Source organism: Saccopteryx leptura, chromosome 5 (genome assembly GCF_036850995.1).
Source record: "Saccopteryx leptura isolate mSacLep1 chromosome 5, mSacLep1_pri_phased_curated, whole genome shotgun sequence".
Classification (NCBI taxonomy): Eukaryota; Metazoa; Chordata; class Mammalia; order Chiroptera; family Emballonuridae; genus Saccopteryx; species Saccopteryx leptura.
In genome coordinates, this window is record NC_089507.1 from 13,309,344 (window position 1) to 13,324,190 (window position 14,847).

Consider the following 14,847-nt stretch of genomic DNA (forward strand, 5'->3'; position numbering starts at 1 on the left):
CTAAAGTCAATCAGTTATACAATATAACTACTCACAAGAAAATTGCCTGAGCTATTTCTCACAGCATGTATGAATGGGTCGCCCCTACCTTATTTACAAACATAAATTACTCTTTTCACAGTTTAGATTTTAAAATACAGTCACCTATTAGAATGCTTATTATTAGCATTATCCACATTATTACTGCAGCAAGTCACAAAGGGCCCTTTATAGAAGAGGATTATTTCATAGGTGATAGGGTCTTACTTGCTTTTTTGGTAAATGAAGGAAATAAATATTATATTGCCAGACATATACACAGAGAGAAAATCTACAATAAAAATGCTGGTTTGAGGGCAGAAGGAAACAAGACGTGATTACATTTGCTCACAGAGGCATACTAAAATGATTGATATTCTGGGATATGCTTGTTGCCAGAAGAGGCAACAACTGAGAGAAACTATGATCAAAGAGAAAATTTTAGGAAGTCGTGAAACACTGAAGAGAGGTGAAGAAAGAGAACCCAAGATAATATACTAAATTAAAGATGCCCTAACACTAGGGTTTCTCCTGAATTTTGATATTCTCAAAATTCTTCTTTTGGTCCTAAAAATATAATAATGAGAGCAAAACCACTCTTTAGAGTGTTTGCTCTGTGTAGGCACTTTACAAACATGAACTCATAACTTTCCCATGAGCACACTGGTTTCTGTTCTAAAGATGAAGACACTGGCACAGAGAGATTAAGTAACTTGCCCATGGTCACACAGCACCACTTCCCAGAGTACGAACCTTGGAAAGTCTGCTCCCACGTGGTAGGTAATGATAAAGATTGATCAATGACTAAATGACCTGGGCTCAAGTCCCAGCTCTGCCACTTAGTAGCTTTATAATTTAGAACAAGTCACTTACAACCTCAAATCCTGATTCTCCTCAATTGTTAAATGGTGATGATAAGAGCACTTGAACAATGATTTTGAAGATTAAATGGAATAAGGCATATAAAGGATTTTGCATAATGTATGGCCCATCGTAGGTATCCATATGCACGCGTTCCGCTTTTATTAGAATAATTTTGCCACATCTGCTCACCTAAAGCATGGATGAATTCTGCACTGTCATTGAGATAAATTAGAAGTGATTTTTATTACCTCTAGGAACATTCACTAGAGAACATGCCTACCTCCAAGCAGATTCAGAGAATGCTACAATGTACGGTGGAGTTGTTTTTCTACCCAGTCTCAAGTGTAAATGTTTCGCTGAAAGGTGGATCAAGTTTCCCCTGTCAGTGTCTCCAGAACTTGTCTTTTTGTTCTTCATTTTCTCCTCTTTCCCTCTGAAAGCTTACAAGCAAAGATGGGCCAGTATTTCTGTAAAGGACTTCTGCTTATCACACTTGCTGCTATGCAATTCTTTGGCAAAAAAGCTATTTGGAAGTAAGAAGGCTACACTTTAACCCCTCAATCTAAGCAGCTAATGTAGCAATGCTCTGTTTTTTATAGACCTGGTGGGGTGTAAAATTGAGTCTGCTTGAAGTGTTAGGTTCCTATTTCAGTGCATAAAGAAAATAACAGAGACTGGCATTGCTGGACTTACGTTTCACCTGAATTTTACTCTTTTAGGTCAATGCAGAAGGACAATTGGTATTTATGACTTCTCCTAGAAACTGCACAAGAGACCAGTTATGAAATCACTAATAAAAGAGACAAAAAAAAAAAGGAAATGTTTTTGTTTATCTAAACTTTTATGTACCTTCTTATAAATCGTCATCACTCCATCCCTTTTGGCTCAAATTAACAATAAAGAAAATGGGGGAAAAATCAAATGGGAAGAAAAATGGTTTCCTCACTCATGGAGCTTGAACAACAGGGATCCACCAACTGACAATAAAGCTTGTTTCAGGAATTGCTTTGTCCTTCAGACACTTTAAGCCATGTCTGAAATGAAGTGGTCATCTTCTCTTAACTTTTGTGGGCTTCTCAGTTCCTTATCTTGCTCAGGGTCACCAGTATCCTTTCAGTGGAATCACTTTGTCCCTTTCCGATCTCTCCCTCAAATACCACCAGTTGTTCCCCATTGCTTCCAATTACACCTTCACCACGTGTCACGTGTTCATCCTTTTCCTTCTGTGGCATGTGTCCTTGCCTGTAGGCAGGGAAGTCTAGCGGCGAAAACCGGAAGCTCTGACATGGCACTGAGGTGAAATCTCCCCTTCGACACTGAGTCATTAGAAGGTCTTGGGTTAGCCATTTAGTTTCTTTGTTTAGTTCTCTGATCGAAGTGAGGATTACATGATTTATTTTTGTGTCATTTTCTCACTCTGAGTTTCAGTTGGTTCCTTGATTCAGAAATCAATACCCAGCTCGCTTTTGCTGACGGTTTTGGCATCCTGTTCATGTCTTGTCTTTAAATGTGGCTCTTGATCCTTTTCTAGTCGTTTTTCTGAACGTGTGTCCAGCTGCCTTGACCATGCGCTAGCTCTAGCCGTCTCAAAACCCCTCTCGCTGCGATTTCTGCCTCTCGCTTTCTCATCCCAAGGCTCATTTGTGACTTAATGAAGATTCTTGGTAGATATGTGACAGACCAGGAAAAAGAATTCCCATCTTCCCACTTATCTCTAAACACCTATGTGACTTTGGGGAGGCTACTAATCTCTCCATTTCTTAGTTTGTTAAGAGAAGACTGGAACCCCGGTGACCTGTTACCCTCCCAGGAGCTCTATGAGGATGGCATGGGATGAGAGAAAGAACTTTAAAACCAGTAAGAGACCATACAAAGAGAAGGCACAACTACTCTACTTAGTAAAACCCATAGTTTACAATAAGTAAATGACTGGCTGATTGATATTCAAACTGGATTAAAGGGAGTTTCTAACTTTTCCCTTTTCTAACTTCCTGCCTTCCCTGGGGAGGAAAGTACCATGAAGGAAGGAAGCAGAACACTAGCTTTGGAACATCCATTCGTCGTAGCCGGAAATAAGCAGTGCCAGCTCGCTGATGCTGCAACGGCGGGTCTCGGAGGAGACTTGAGGATCCGTCTGGGCGGCTCAGCTGCCCGTGATGAGGCTGAGGTCCGGAGACCACAGTCCACCGGGGCTGCACAGGGTGTTGTACAATCAGCAGGTCAGTGGGAAAAGACTTTTTTTTTTTTTTTTGTAAAATGATTTTTTGTAAAACATTGAATATAACTAGAGAACTGGTAATGCACACAGACTTCGCCCCCTGCTCCCGTGCCTAACCGATGAGGTGATTTAGGCACCTGAACTGACCTCTCAGCCCTCAGTTGCCGACTTCGTAAAATGTGAATAGCAAAGAACGTCCGTTTTACAGGATAGTTTTCAGGATAAAATGAATTAGACTCTGCAAAGTATTTTGAACCTTACCAGTCACATTGTATGTGCGAGATCTTTGTTAAATAAGTAGAAATAACATCTGAGGATTCCACTGTGATATTTTTCGAGCTTCTGTAAATGATGTAGTTGAAAAACCTTGCTATATGCTTGCAAAGTAAGTTTACAAACCCTCATGAGTTATGCTTCTTTCAGTTCCTCCAAATTTTTTCCTGACTATATGCCCAGGCCAGAGCATTTAGCTAAACTCACTAAGAAGTTCACATAAAATTAATTAATTGTCAGAAGGGTAAATATTTTTTACAACACTTCCTGGAGGTAATTGTTGTGTTTTTAATTGGCAGCATGTTGGCAGTTCAAGTCACTTTTTGAAAACGAATCCAACAGCCAAATGCTGCTCAGCTTCTCCGCCAAGAGAGACATCTAAGACTTTCCACGATCAATATGTTACCAGGAAAAACAAAACACTGAAATGTTATGTTGTATTTAATACCAAAAATCTGAAGTAAAGTTAGGAAATTATGTTTTGCAATTATACAAGGCAATAGGATGATGGTAGCTTCTGGGTTATGAGTAGTTCAGCCTCATAATGACATTGTTGCATTTACCCTCCGGTGGCTACTCAAATCAACAACCAAAACCTCTGGAATAAAGCTTTAATTTGGTGAATCAATCATTTTGATTGAATGAGGGCACTGAGATTCTACTGGATAAGTGTTATTATGAAGCAAATAAATTAAACATGTATATAAATAAAAACACACACATATAATCCAGTTTTCATTTTTTGCATTTATTTCTTGCTATTATCTAGCAAGTAACCTTTTGTTATCGTCATGTTCTTTGGATAAACAGGGAAAATAATGACTTCAGAACTGGAGCATAGAGAAATAAAGCGGTTCTCTCAGTTATTCAATGAGGAGATGTAGCCACAGATTGGACAGCACTTACTCTTTAAAGGAAAAGGATTTGTGCCCACATAGAGTAGAGAAGCTAGGGATATCTTGATTCTGAGCCATTCATGAAATAGCTAGTTAAATTCCTTAATCCTATAACTACCTACTCAATATCAATGCATATGTGTGAGCCAGCTGTCAGCCGTCAAGATGTCATGGAATTGGTAACAAATCTTACAAGAAGAGCAGTGTGACTGACTCTGAGAATTGTCACTGGCCCTGTAGGTCTTCAACTCCTGGTTCATAAGACAACAGAATCTGGAAGGCATCTCCGTTTGGACTCCCAAGCCACCCTCTAGTCTTGTTGCTGCTCTGGATCTGGGAGGCTGGTGTCTACGGACTCATCTGCACTCCTTGCCCCTGACTACCCACTGCGTGTGGCTGAGAAACACCAAAGGGAGATCAGAGAGGAGGACAAGAAGGAGGCTGTGGTGATTGATTCTTTGGGCTCCCACCTTAATGGCATTGCGTTAATAGTAGCTGTATTCCTCTTCCAAAGGCCAGAGTCCCTGTTGTGAAGCTGACTATGACACTTATAGTGACAGCTACGGTTTTTCTACATTTTCTGCTGACAGTCTAGATGTGATAACTTTCACTCTTGCTAGCATTGGGTGTTTCACCAGCTGGTAGGGTCCAGAAACCCTGCCCACAGCTTTGGAAATAATCCCTCCATAAACTCCCTCCCATTGCCTGGCTTAATTGTGCCTTGTGCTTCCTGCCTGGACACTAACTGATGCCAGATCAATGCTGGACTTGGCATTAAGGTTCTCATCTGAGGCTTTTTGACTAGCTTTGTGATTTTGAGCAAATTATTTCCCTTCTCTAGGTCTCAGTTCCCTCCTATATGAAGTAGGATATATTCCTTATAATAAGATGTCATTATTGTTGTTGTTGTTATAATAAAAATGACACATATAACTTTTAAAATATGATGACCTTTTGCTTAGACAGTACCTAATCCAATGAACCACTCGATGTGGCAACCACATGAAACTGGCCTTCGTTCTCTTTTTGAATTTTTCCAGTAGGGATTATTCTATTGCTATGACAGTCCCATATCTTTCAGTCATTCAATAAGTGTATCTGTATCATAAGACTAAGGGGATTTGGAGTAGGGCGTCATCCTGCCTTCGAGCTGTGTGATTCTACACAGATCATAACGGCATCTTGAGGCCAAAGCTGCTCAGTTGTGAAATGAGGATGTAAGCCTTTCCTACCCAGAGGCAGGGGCCAGACCTTTCGTTTCCCTGTGTTTCTTTCCAGTTTGAAGATTTGTGATTCACTTTATGAAAACGAGCTACAATTATATGCCCACGGGTGTATACTGAGTAGATAAATACAGGATTAACCAGTTTAGCTAGTTATTCCGTGATGACTTTATTATCAAGAAATCCCTAGCTACTCACTCTATGTGAGCACAAATACTTAAAAAAAAAATGCTGTCAATCTGCATTAAGGCTGTATCTCCTCACTGGATAGCAGAGTGATTCCCTTTGTCTTCCTACGCCCTGGCTCAGCCTGAGAAAATGATGGAGACAGCTGGCTCTGGAGTCAGAATCCCAGCGCTGATCCTTGGGACTGTCTTCTGACTTCTTTGTGTCTCAGATTTTCTGAGTTGTAATATGGGAGAAATAATATACCTATCCTAGAAGGGAGTATCAATTGAGTTAAAACTTGTCATATATTCATACTCATGATGTTGCATGTGCCAAGTGTTTTGCAGAAATGATCTTGTTTAGTCCCCACAACAAGCCATTTTCCTGCTGATTGAAGTGGTCTTTCTCTCTGTACTGTGGATAAACTACGTGACTTTCCTTCTTAGAAACTTGGCACGTGCTCTTTCCTCTTCCTTTCCGCTCTCTTTCCAGACCCTGATGCTACTGACCTCCTCCTCTTGTTTTAGGGTCTCAAGCAGGGGTCCCCAAACTTTTTACACAGGGGGCCAGTTCACTGTCCCTCAGACTGTTGGAGGGCCGGACTATAAAAAAAACTATGAACAAATCCCTATGCACACTGCACATATTTTAAAGTAAAAAAACAAAACAGGAACAAATACAATATTTACAATAAAGAACAAGTAAATTTAAATCAACAAACTGACCAGTATTTCAATGGGAACTACGGGCCTGCTTTTGGCTAATGAGATGGTCAATGTGCTCCTCTCACTGACCACCAGTGAAAGAGGTGCCCCTTCTGGAAGTGCGGTGGGGGCCGGATAAATGGCCTCAGGTGGCCGCATGTGGCCTGCGGGCCGTAGTTTGGGGACCCCTGGTCTCAAGTGTCCCCCCAATCAATGCGTCCAAATAGCTCCACTACCCACATTGTTTCCATCATATCACCACAGGTTTTCTTCCTTTACGACACTCATCAAGCCCTGAGATTATTTTCATTTTTATCATCTCTCTTCCCACAAAATCTCCATGAGGGCAGTGAACTGACACATCCAATTCCCTGCTCTACAGCCAGTGCCTAGAATCCTATGGCCACACACGGTCTCTCAAAAGAATATTGTGGAACGAATGGCTCAATAAGGACACAAAGGGGCCAGAGAATTGATCTAAATCGAAGCATTTTGTTTGGTCAGAGGCATAATAGGAACTCAGATCATGTCAGGATGACACTGAAGCCCTCACTCCCTCTATTTCCCTTTCTGCAATACTTGTTGAAAGAGATAATGAGGGTCTGGGCACGAGCCCCGTCACAAGAGATGGGAAAGAGAAGTTCATTGAAAAGGTATTTCAGAGAAAATTGCCCCGAGTTTAGTGACCATGTGGATGGCAGGTGGGAGGGCGTACAACAGAGAAAAGGCGATTCTAAGGTCCGCAGCTGCGCAGTGGATGGTGCCAGGGGACGACATGGAGCCGGGAGCGGGGCTGAGTGACAGGGGTCCGGCCACCACATCTGGCAGGCTCCTGTCTGCAGCCCGGCCTGGGTGTTCAGTGAGCACAGGGGACGGGGGCCATCTTTAACTAACAAGCTCATCCTTAACTCCTGGCCCGTGTGTCCCCTGCCTCAGTCATTACCCCATTTCCTCACTTGTGTTGGGGGGGGGTTCTTAGTGTCAGGAGGAAGGCAGCGAAGGCCCGCACTCATTCTCGGTGGAGCAGAGCCATCGCTCCTGCCCCACGGGAGGCCGCAGCAGGGCTCGCGCACCCCCTGCTCAAGGCCACGTTTGCTGCTCCCCAAACCTGTCCAAGGTGGTTGGCCCTTGATATTTGTCTGACGGTCGTCTCACACATCAATGTCAAGTGTGTGGCTTCACATAAGGAGTCTGGGCTGATCATGGTTGCTGTTTGCTACAGAGGAGTAAAAATTGACGTTCAAGAACTGAAGACTACCTATGGATTTTCATGCAACTCCTCTGAATGCCTTCATCTGAGGTACAGTCAGGGGAACTAGTGTGTAAGTCTGCATTTAACAAACGGTTATGAAGTGCATGCAATTTCCAAATATTGAGGATACTAAGTCCATGTAATTAAAAAAAAATCAGGAGGTAATATGTATGACTGTTTAAATATTTGAAAGCGGCCCTGGCTGGTTGGCTCAGCGGTAGAGCGTCAGCCTGGCGTGCGGGGGACCCGGGTTCAATTCCCGGCCAGGGCACATAGGAGAAGCGCCCATTTGCTTCACCACCCCCCTCTCCTTCCTCTCTGTCTCTCTCTTCCCCTCCCGCAGCGAGGCTCCATTGGAGCAAAGATGGCCCGGCGCTGGGGATGGCTCCTTGGCCTCTGCCCCAGGTGCTAGAGTGGCTCTGGTCGGGCAGAGCGACGCCCCAGAGGGGCAGAGCATCGCCCCCTGGTGGGCGTGCCGGGTGGATCCCAGTCAGGCGCATGCGGGAGTCTGTCTGACTGTCTCTCCCCGTTTCCAGCTTCAGGAAAAAAAAAAAAAAAAAAAAAAAAAATTAAATATCTGAAAGCTAACTCAAAACAACTTTTTTTTTCTAATATAGATTGGGAAGCTTGTGTTCACATAATTCCTTTCATCCAATAATTCCAAATTTGGGAGAAAATAATCTAAAAGACATATATAGATATGTGTACATAGATATATTATCCCTGTACTATATACATATATACGTATATATATACATACACACATATATATCTATATGTATATAGATATATATGTGTGTATATAGAGATAGATAGATAGGTAATGGGGTAATAAAGTCAAAAGGGAAAAAACTACATATCAAAAAAAAGCCAGGTAATATAGTCAAATGCAATTTAATATTTATAATAACTATATGGTATAATATGCTTGCCATTAAAAATGGCATACACAGAGTTTTCATAAGAAGACTAATACTGATGAAAGTAGGCAGTGTAAAAAGGATAAAAATTTGGTATAATGAGATCTCATTGATACACAGCAATGAAAAAAAATGAGATTATTGATTTGTTGGTACTTCAAGATAGGGGGGTAGAGCAGGATTCTGAGTGTGTTGTGTGGTGGGAGTGTGGTGTGTATGTGTGTGTGATTTCTCACCTCTTTTTGCACTTTCCAAATTTCCTGCCATGAACTTGAGTAACTTTTGTAAATCAACCATTCACTTGCCCAGCTGTCAAGGAGAAGGAGCAGGAGGAGAAGGAAGAGGGGAAGGCTGTCATGTGGAAGAAGGTGTTGACACTGTGGGTTGGCCAGCGTGCAGACAGGGGGTGCCCATGCTGTCCCCCTGGTGGCCTCAGGTCCTCTGCAACTCTGCTCCCTACCACCTGCCTTTTGCCTCGTGTGCTCGTATCGTCTTCTTGGTTCTGTGTCCCAGAGCATGGGAACTAATGAGGTCACATTGTAAAGTGATGCAGCAATGGAATGAATGTGGTCTCAGTGATTTACTTCTACTGGCTGCGGTTCTATTGTGAGGGCTGGGGTTTTATTGTGAGGGGGAGAGAACGGGGAAAGGGGTGGCTACTGGGGGCAGTTTTATATCCGTAGACCTCTTTTTTTGGAGTTCACAAATCAGCGGCCATGTCTAATGTGGGTCCACTATCAGCCAGCTTTAAAAAATAGTTTTTGAAGTCATTTTACTCATTTTTTAGTATCTCTCTCTTTTTTATTTTCTTCTTTCAAGACATGTTCTGACTTCTTCCTTGCATTTGGTTGAAAATTACAGGCACCCTCTGTGAACGGTTATGTGTGAGCTTTACCAAATACTGGTGCGGAAGCAGTGCCCACGAGGGCACGGGGCTTGGCTCTTCCCTAAGTAAACAGAGCAATCCATTGGGAAGTTACATTTTACTGGACTGCTTTGTACAAATGGCCATATTTCTGGCAAATATCTGGTAAATTGGTAATTTTGATCCCCACTTGAAAGGGGAGAAGCAGTGGCTCCAATAACCAATATTCGCTGACAAATAGTGGCAATAAAAATCTCTAATTTCCGTATCATGTAGCTTTTGTCATAACTCTGGGCTATGGCCTTGTAGGTTGTTGATGACACGCTATGTTTTGTTTTTGAGATGGTGTGCAAAAATTCAAAGCAATCGTTCTTAACCCAATTCTAATTTTTTTTTTTTTTTGGTCCATAGGATTATTACTAAAGTAATTCTTGTCCTGTCCCCCTCTCTACAGAAAATGTTCTAGTAGGACAGAGCTTTTTAAAAACTGTTTTATCTACCGCTCTGTCTCCCAGCACAGAAACAGGGGCTGACAAATAATAACTATATGTTGAATGACTGAGAGAATTAATTGAATCGTATTATTATGATATAGTACCTTTGGTCAGTGCCACTAAAATGAATTACTATTCTATATTGGGACTTTTGACAGGAAGTATTGGGTTGTTTGAAGTATTTTACCTATTCTCTCTATTTTTGTTGTGGAGACTAGTAAAATTTTAGGGCATTCACATTTTCAAATCACAAATTGAGTCCACCAATTCCTACAAAACGGTGTGGCAGAGTGTGAAGAGGGTGAGGTGAAGACGTGGGCTATAGCCCCTCACCTAGGATGCTGCTCCTAGCTTCTTAGTGTTTGTTTCCTCACTGCCAAAGAACACCCTTGTCTCTGTCTGATTCCGACAGTTTGATGCCTGAAAAAAATTGTGTGTGAAGAATGTTTGTGCCCTGGCCAGGAAGCTCAGTTGATTAGAACATTGTCCCAATATAGGGCAGATACAAGAATGCATAAATAAGTGGAACAACAAATTGATGTCTCTCTCTGTCTCTCTCTCTCTCTGTCTCTCTCTCCCCCTCCCTCTCCCTCTTTGCCTTCCTCTCTCTTTACAAATCAATAAAAGATAAATAAAAAAGAATGTGAACATAGGGTATTTGTAAATGTTCAGTATATATTATATACAGCATCTTTTAAAAGTAAATAAATAAATGGTTTCCCTTTACATTGGTTAATAAAATCAGACAGGTTTCAGGAGTAAGATGAAATTCTGTCTAAGACCAATTTTGGCATCAAAGCCTGTCTGAGTTTCCCGTCTGACCTATGAATTTCAGACACGCCGGGTCCTACAGCTGTGTGAGCCTATTTCTTAGAATACATTTCTTTTTTATGTATGTTTGTGTTTGTACGTGTAAATATGTATAAGTATATGTATTTGGATATGGATATATGTACATCTATATGTTTATGTATACATACATATGTATTGCTTCTTTTTTCCTAGAGAACTCTGATTGATATAGTTAGAGAGGGCAAAGAATAAAAAAATCACATTTGTATAAATGTTTTTCACTTTATAGTAGTTTTTTGAACCTAATATTATCTCTGAAGTTTACAGTATCTGAATTATAACACCAAATGCATGTATAGGAGTCAAGAAATTTACAAGGTCAAACACTCTTAAAGGGTACACTGCTGTGCTCACAAGTTAGGCAACAGGAAACCCAAGAGTTATCTGAGTCTAGTCCCCGCCCCTCATGTCAAACAAAAACCTCCAAATGTTTTGAATTTCAAGATTCTGTCACTAACACCGTCCTGTCCATCTGCCAAGCAAGAAGGACCTCACAATTGCACAAACGTTCCCCTGGGTATTTAGGTAAACATCAGCACACCAGTAGAGTTGGCTTTGCAGAATATAATGTATTGCTTCTCTTTAGACGCCGGGGACTGCAATGCATGCAGACCTAAACAAACAAAACACAAAAACAAACAAACAATGAAACTTGCTTTGAACAGCAGGAGACGATGTTTTGGCAGCTGAGCAGGGCAAGAGCTTCAGGAGCCGCTCTCTGATGCTGCGCTTGGTGCTGCTCTGAGCGTAGAGGAAACCTAGGAGATACCGATGGGGTCGGTTAAGGCTGTCTTCCAGGGAAACCGGGCCGGTCTATCGGAGCAAGCCGCCAGCCAGGCCCTGCACGCAGCCATCTGCTCAGGCAATCGCAGGCAGTGGATTGGAACCCCGGGGGGGGGGGTCTTTTCTCCCCTCTGTTCTTCTCAGTTTTTTACTTTTCTTTCCAAAACTTTTTCTTATGTTTCATTAAAGATAATGATTAGCAAATGAAAACAGAATCATGCAAGTAAATCTTCTGAATAAGAGAAGAAAATTTTGGTGTTTTTTTTTTTTTACCTTACATAAGAAATAAAATAAATCTCACGGAAAGAATTAACTGGATTGAAATTTCAATATCCAAACCAGCATTCAGGGCCCACAAGGCAATTTTCTGTTCTCATTGCTCTTCATCTTTGATTACAGGGAGAGAGATGCTTTGCATAAATCATTCACACCGCAAGCACCTGCTAGTACCTTTGCCTTCCCTGAAAGTGAGGGAATAGATGTCCTTGATATGCAGCTTCATTAGCATCAGCTGACATGCTCAGAGATGCAGCGTCCTTCGCATTATTTCCGTGTGGACAGTACTGGGTGGAATTATTCAAACAGAGTAATTCCAAAAGAAGCAAGGTGTGTTTGAAACATCTTAACCCAGGAATAGACAGAGGAGAATCTGGGACTTCAGTTGGTTTGGGAGGATGCAAAGAAAATCATTAGTCACCCAGTGGGCAAGCTCCCAAACACCTGACTGCCCAGCTCAGCATTAGATACCCACTCTGAGTGCCCGAACCTGCACACGGTTGTATATATTGCCTCTCCCAAATCAGTTTGAAGGTGCTGAATATAAAGCAACAACAAAAGAGCCAATTAAATTTGAGGTTAGACCATCTTTATAATATGGGCCTTGGGAATGTGTTGCTTGTTGCTTTTCTTTTTCTTTATTGATTTTAGAGAAAGAGAGAGAGAAAGGAAGAGAGAAAGAGAGGGAAACATTGGTTTGTTGTTCCACTTATTTATGCATTTGTTTGTTGATTCTCATATGTGCCAGGACTGGGGATCAAACCCACAACCTTGGAGTACTGGATGATGCTCTAGCCAACTGAGCTACCCGCCCAAGACTGCTTGTTGCTTTTATACTTTATAATTTCAACTTCATAATTATAAGAAGTCTTGACCACAAGGCTACTGATCTATTTCTTTTTGGAGGCTTGTTCCATCCCACATTAGTGTCTATTGGCTAAAGAACCTCATAGATCTCTTGTGTGGGGAATGACAATAGATACATAAATCAAATCAGATCATTTTCCTGCTTAAAAGCCCTTAAAACTTTCATGTCCTTTCAAAAAGAAAAAGCACACCTCCCATCATGGACCCCAATCCCCATTCTCCCACAGCATTGTTCACCATCCTCTCTACTGTTCCAAATGGGCCGCGACCCACTGGCCACACCACCTTTCTCGCCTTTGTTGGAACTCACAAAACAGGCCGCTCTCCTGCTCTTGACACTGATCTGGTGTGATGTGTCTTGTTCACCTGATATCCCGCGTGCTGGCTGAGGGTCTGGTCCATAGAAGGCGATCAGTTAGTGTCTGATAAATGAGTGAATCAATTCACTTTCAATACCCACAGAAGACTGGATTTCATTTCCTAGATTAATGGTAAGGAAGCTTTTCAACTTAAAAACAACATAAGCCTGATTTACATAACACAGACTCGAGCTGGCTTCTTTCCTCTGCATTTGTAAAGGGACGCCCCCTCCCCCCCAGTCTCCGCGCCACCACCTTCTCAGGACATTGGGTTTTGCTTTTGCACCCCAAGCAGGATGTCTGCTGCTTCTTTCCCTTCAAGTCACTGCCAAGTTCCATCCCACTATCTGGGAATCTGGTGGGTCCTTTGTCAATGATCAATTTCTAAATGCCCGTGTGTGTGCAGTCTTTAAAACTTCATTCAAATACTCCTTTTTTTCTGGCAAACTATCCCTATTTTATCCTGAAACCTTCCAGAGGAAAGAGAGACGTTCCCACACCGCCTCTGCTCTACCTTCTCTATTGTTCCCCGAATCACGCCCTATTGTTCTGGGTATCACACCTCATTGCAGGGGAAACCCTGTTCTGACAGGGTCGGAGAGGGAACAGAAGGCTCTATTAGCACCTGCAGTAAGAGGCAGGCTTTAGTTTTACTATCTACCTCTTACCCAGCTCCTTTGCTTTAGATGTGATTTCTTGATATCTAGCCAAACCACAGTTATCCCTGAAACTGGCACATGGCAGACACTCAAGGAGTATTTGCCCGTTGTTTGATTTCCTCCTTTTCCTTTAAATTCCGATATCTGCCATGCTTACTCTGTCTACATAACCACTTCCAGGATCCTCAGGCCGGGATGTGGGGCGGACCTTCCTGCTTCCCAAGCCCTCTCAGGTATTAAGGTCACACTCCTTTCAGCAGCTGTTATTGGATAACTAATGGTGTTCTTCCCTGAAGCATCTTTTGACGGCTCTTGAGACTACAAGATAGACAGGCTGCTGTTTTTAATTAGGAGTTAGAAGTCCCAGATTTTAGTCCCTGTTTTACTACTTTAGGCTGAGTGACCTTGGACAGGTTATTAAACCTCCTTGGGTCTCTGTCTTTTCTTTATAAAACAAAAAGATTTCTAGTGCAGGATCTTTGCAATCAAAACACAATTTAAATGTCCATTTTAGGAGTATATGTATTTAAATATAAATTGTATGTGGTATTACTATCTTGTTTATATAGTGTTTTCCCTTCAGTGAGAGCTTTAGCTCCTGGAAGGCAAGATGTGGACATTATACCCCCCTCCCCTTTCTTCTCTCTTCCTTTCTCCATTATCAGACTATAATGCTTTGTTTGTTTGTTTGTTTGTTTTCCTGGAAGTGTAGTTGTTGAGTGTTCAAGCACTGTGGTAGAACAGCCCGAATTCAGATCTCTGCCCTATGACCTTGGGTATGATTATTTAATTTCTTTGAGTCTTTCCTCATCAATAAAATGAATTAATAATAGTATCTAACTCCTCAAGTTGTTAAAATTAGAATCTAATGAGATAATTTAGAAAGCATTTAGGACAGTGACTGTTCATAATACACTCTCAACAAATGTTAGATAATATTTTTTTCAGTTCTTTGAGTATATCCCATTTCCTCTGACCTCATGCTACGTGACCTCTCTCTGAACTGCTGTTTTTCCTCTGTGTGACCTACTCCACCCTTGAGATGTCAGTTCAATAATCACTTTCTCAGGAAAACCTTACATGACAGACCGAACCTGCTTATGCACAGCTCTATTATATGCTTATGATTTCCTCCATCTCTCCTTTATCACAAGTC

The 14,847-nt window shown here is 41.8% G+C and overlaps 1 protein-coding gene across 5 annotated transcripts in view; it reads right to left on the reverse strand.

Moving 5' to 3' along the window:
• The window catches only part of KCNIP4 (potassium voltage-gated channel interacting protein 4), a 1,008,442-nt gene that overhangs the window by 104,263 nt on the left and 889,332 nt on the right, over window positions 1-14,847 (reverse strand). Inside the window, exon 2 of one of the 5 annotated variants that reach the window (XM_066385214.1) lies at window positions 11,404-11,505. The exons of 3 other annotated variants lie outside the window; for them this stretch is intronic. In XM_066385214.1, the coding sequence (XP_066241311.1) occupies window positions 11,404-11,505 (102 nt within the window). Of the gene's footprint in view, window positions 1-11,399; window positions 11,506-14,847 lie in introns of all 5 variants that reach the window. One more of the 5 variants, XM_066385215.1, reaches the window with a different exon arrangement.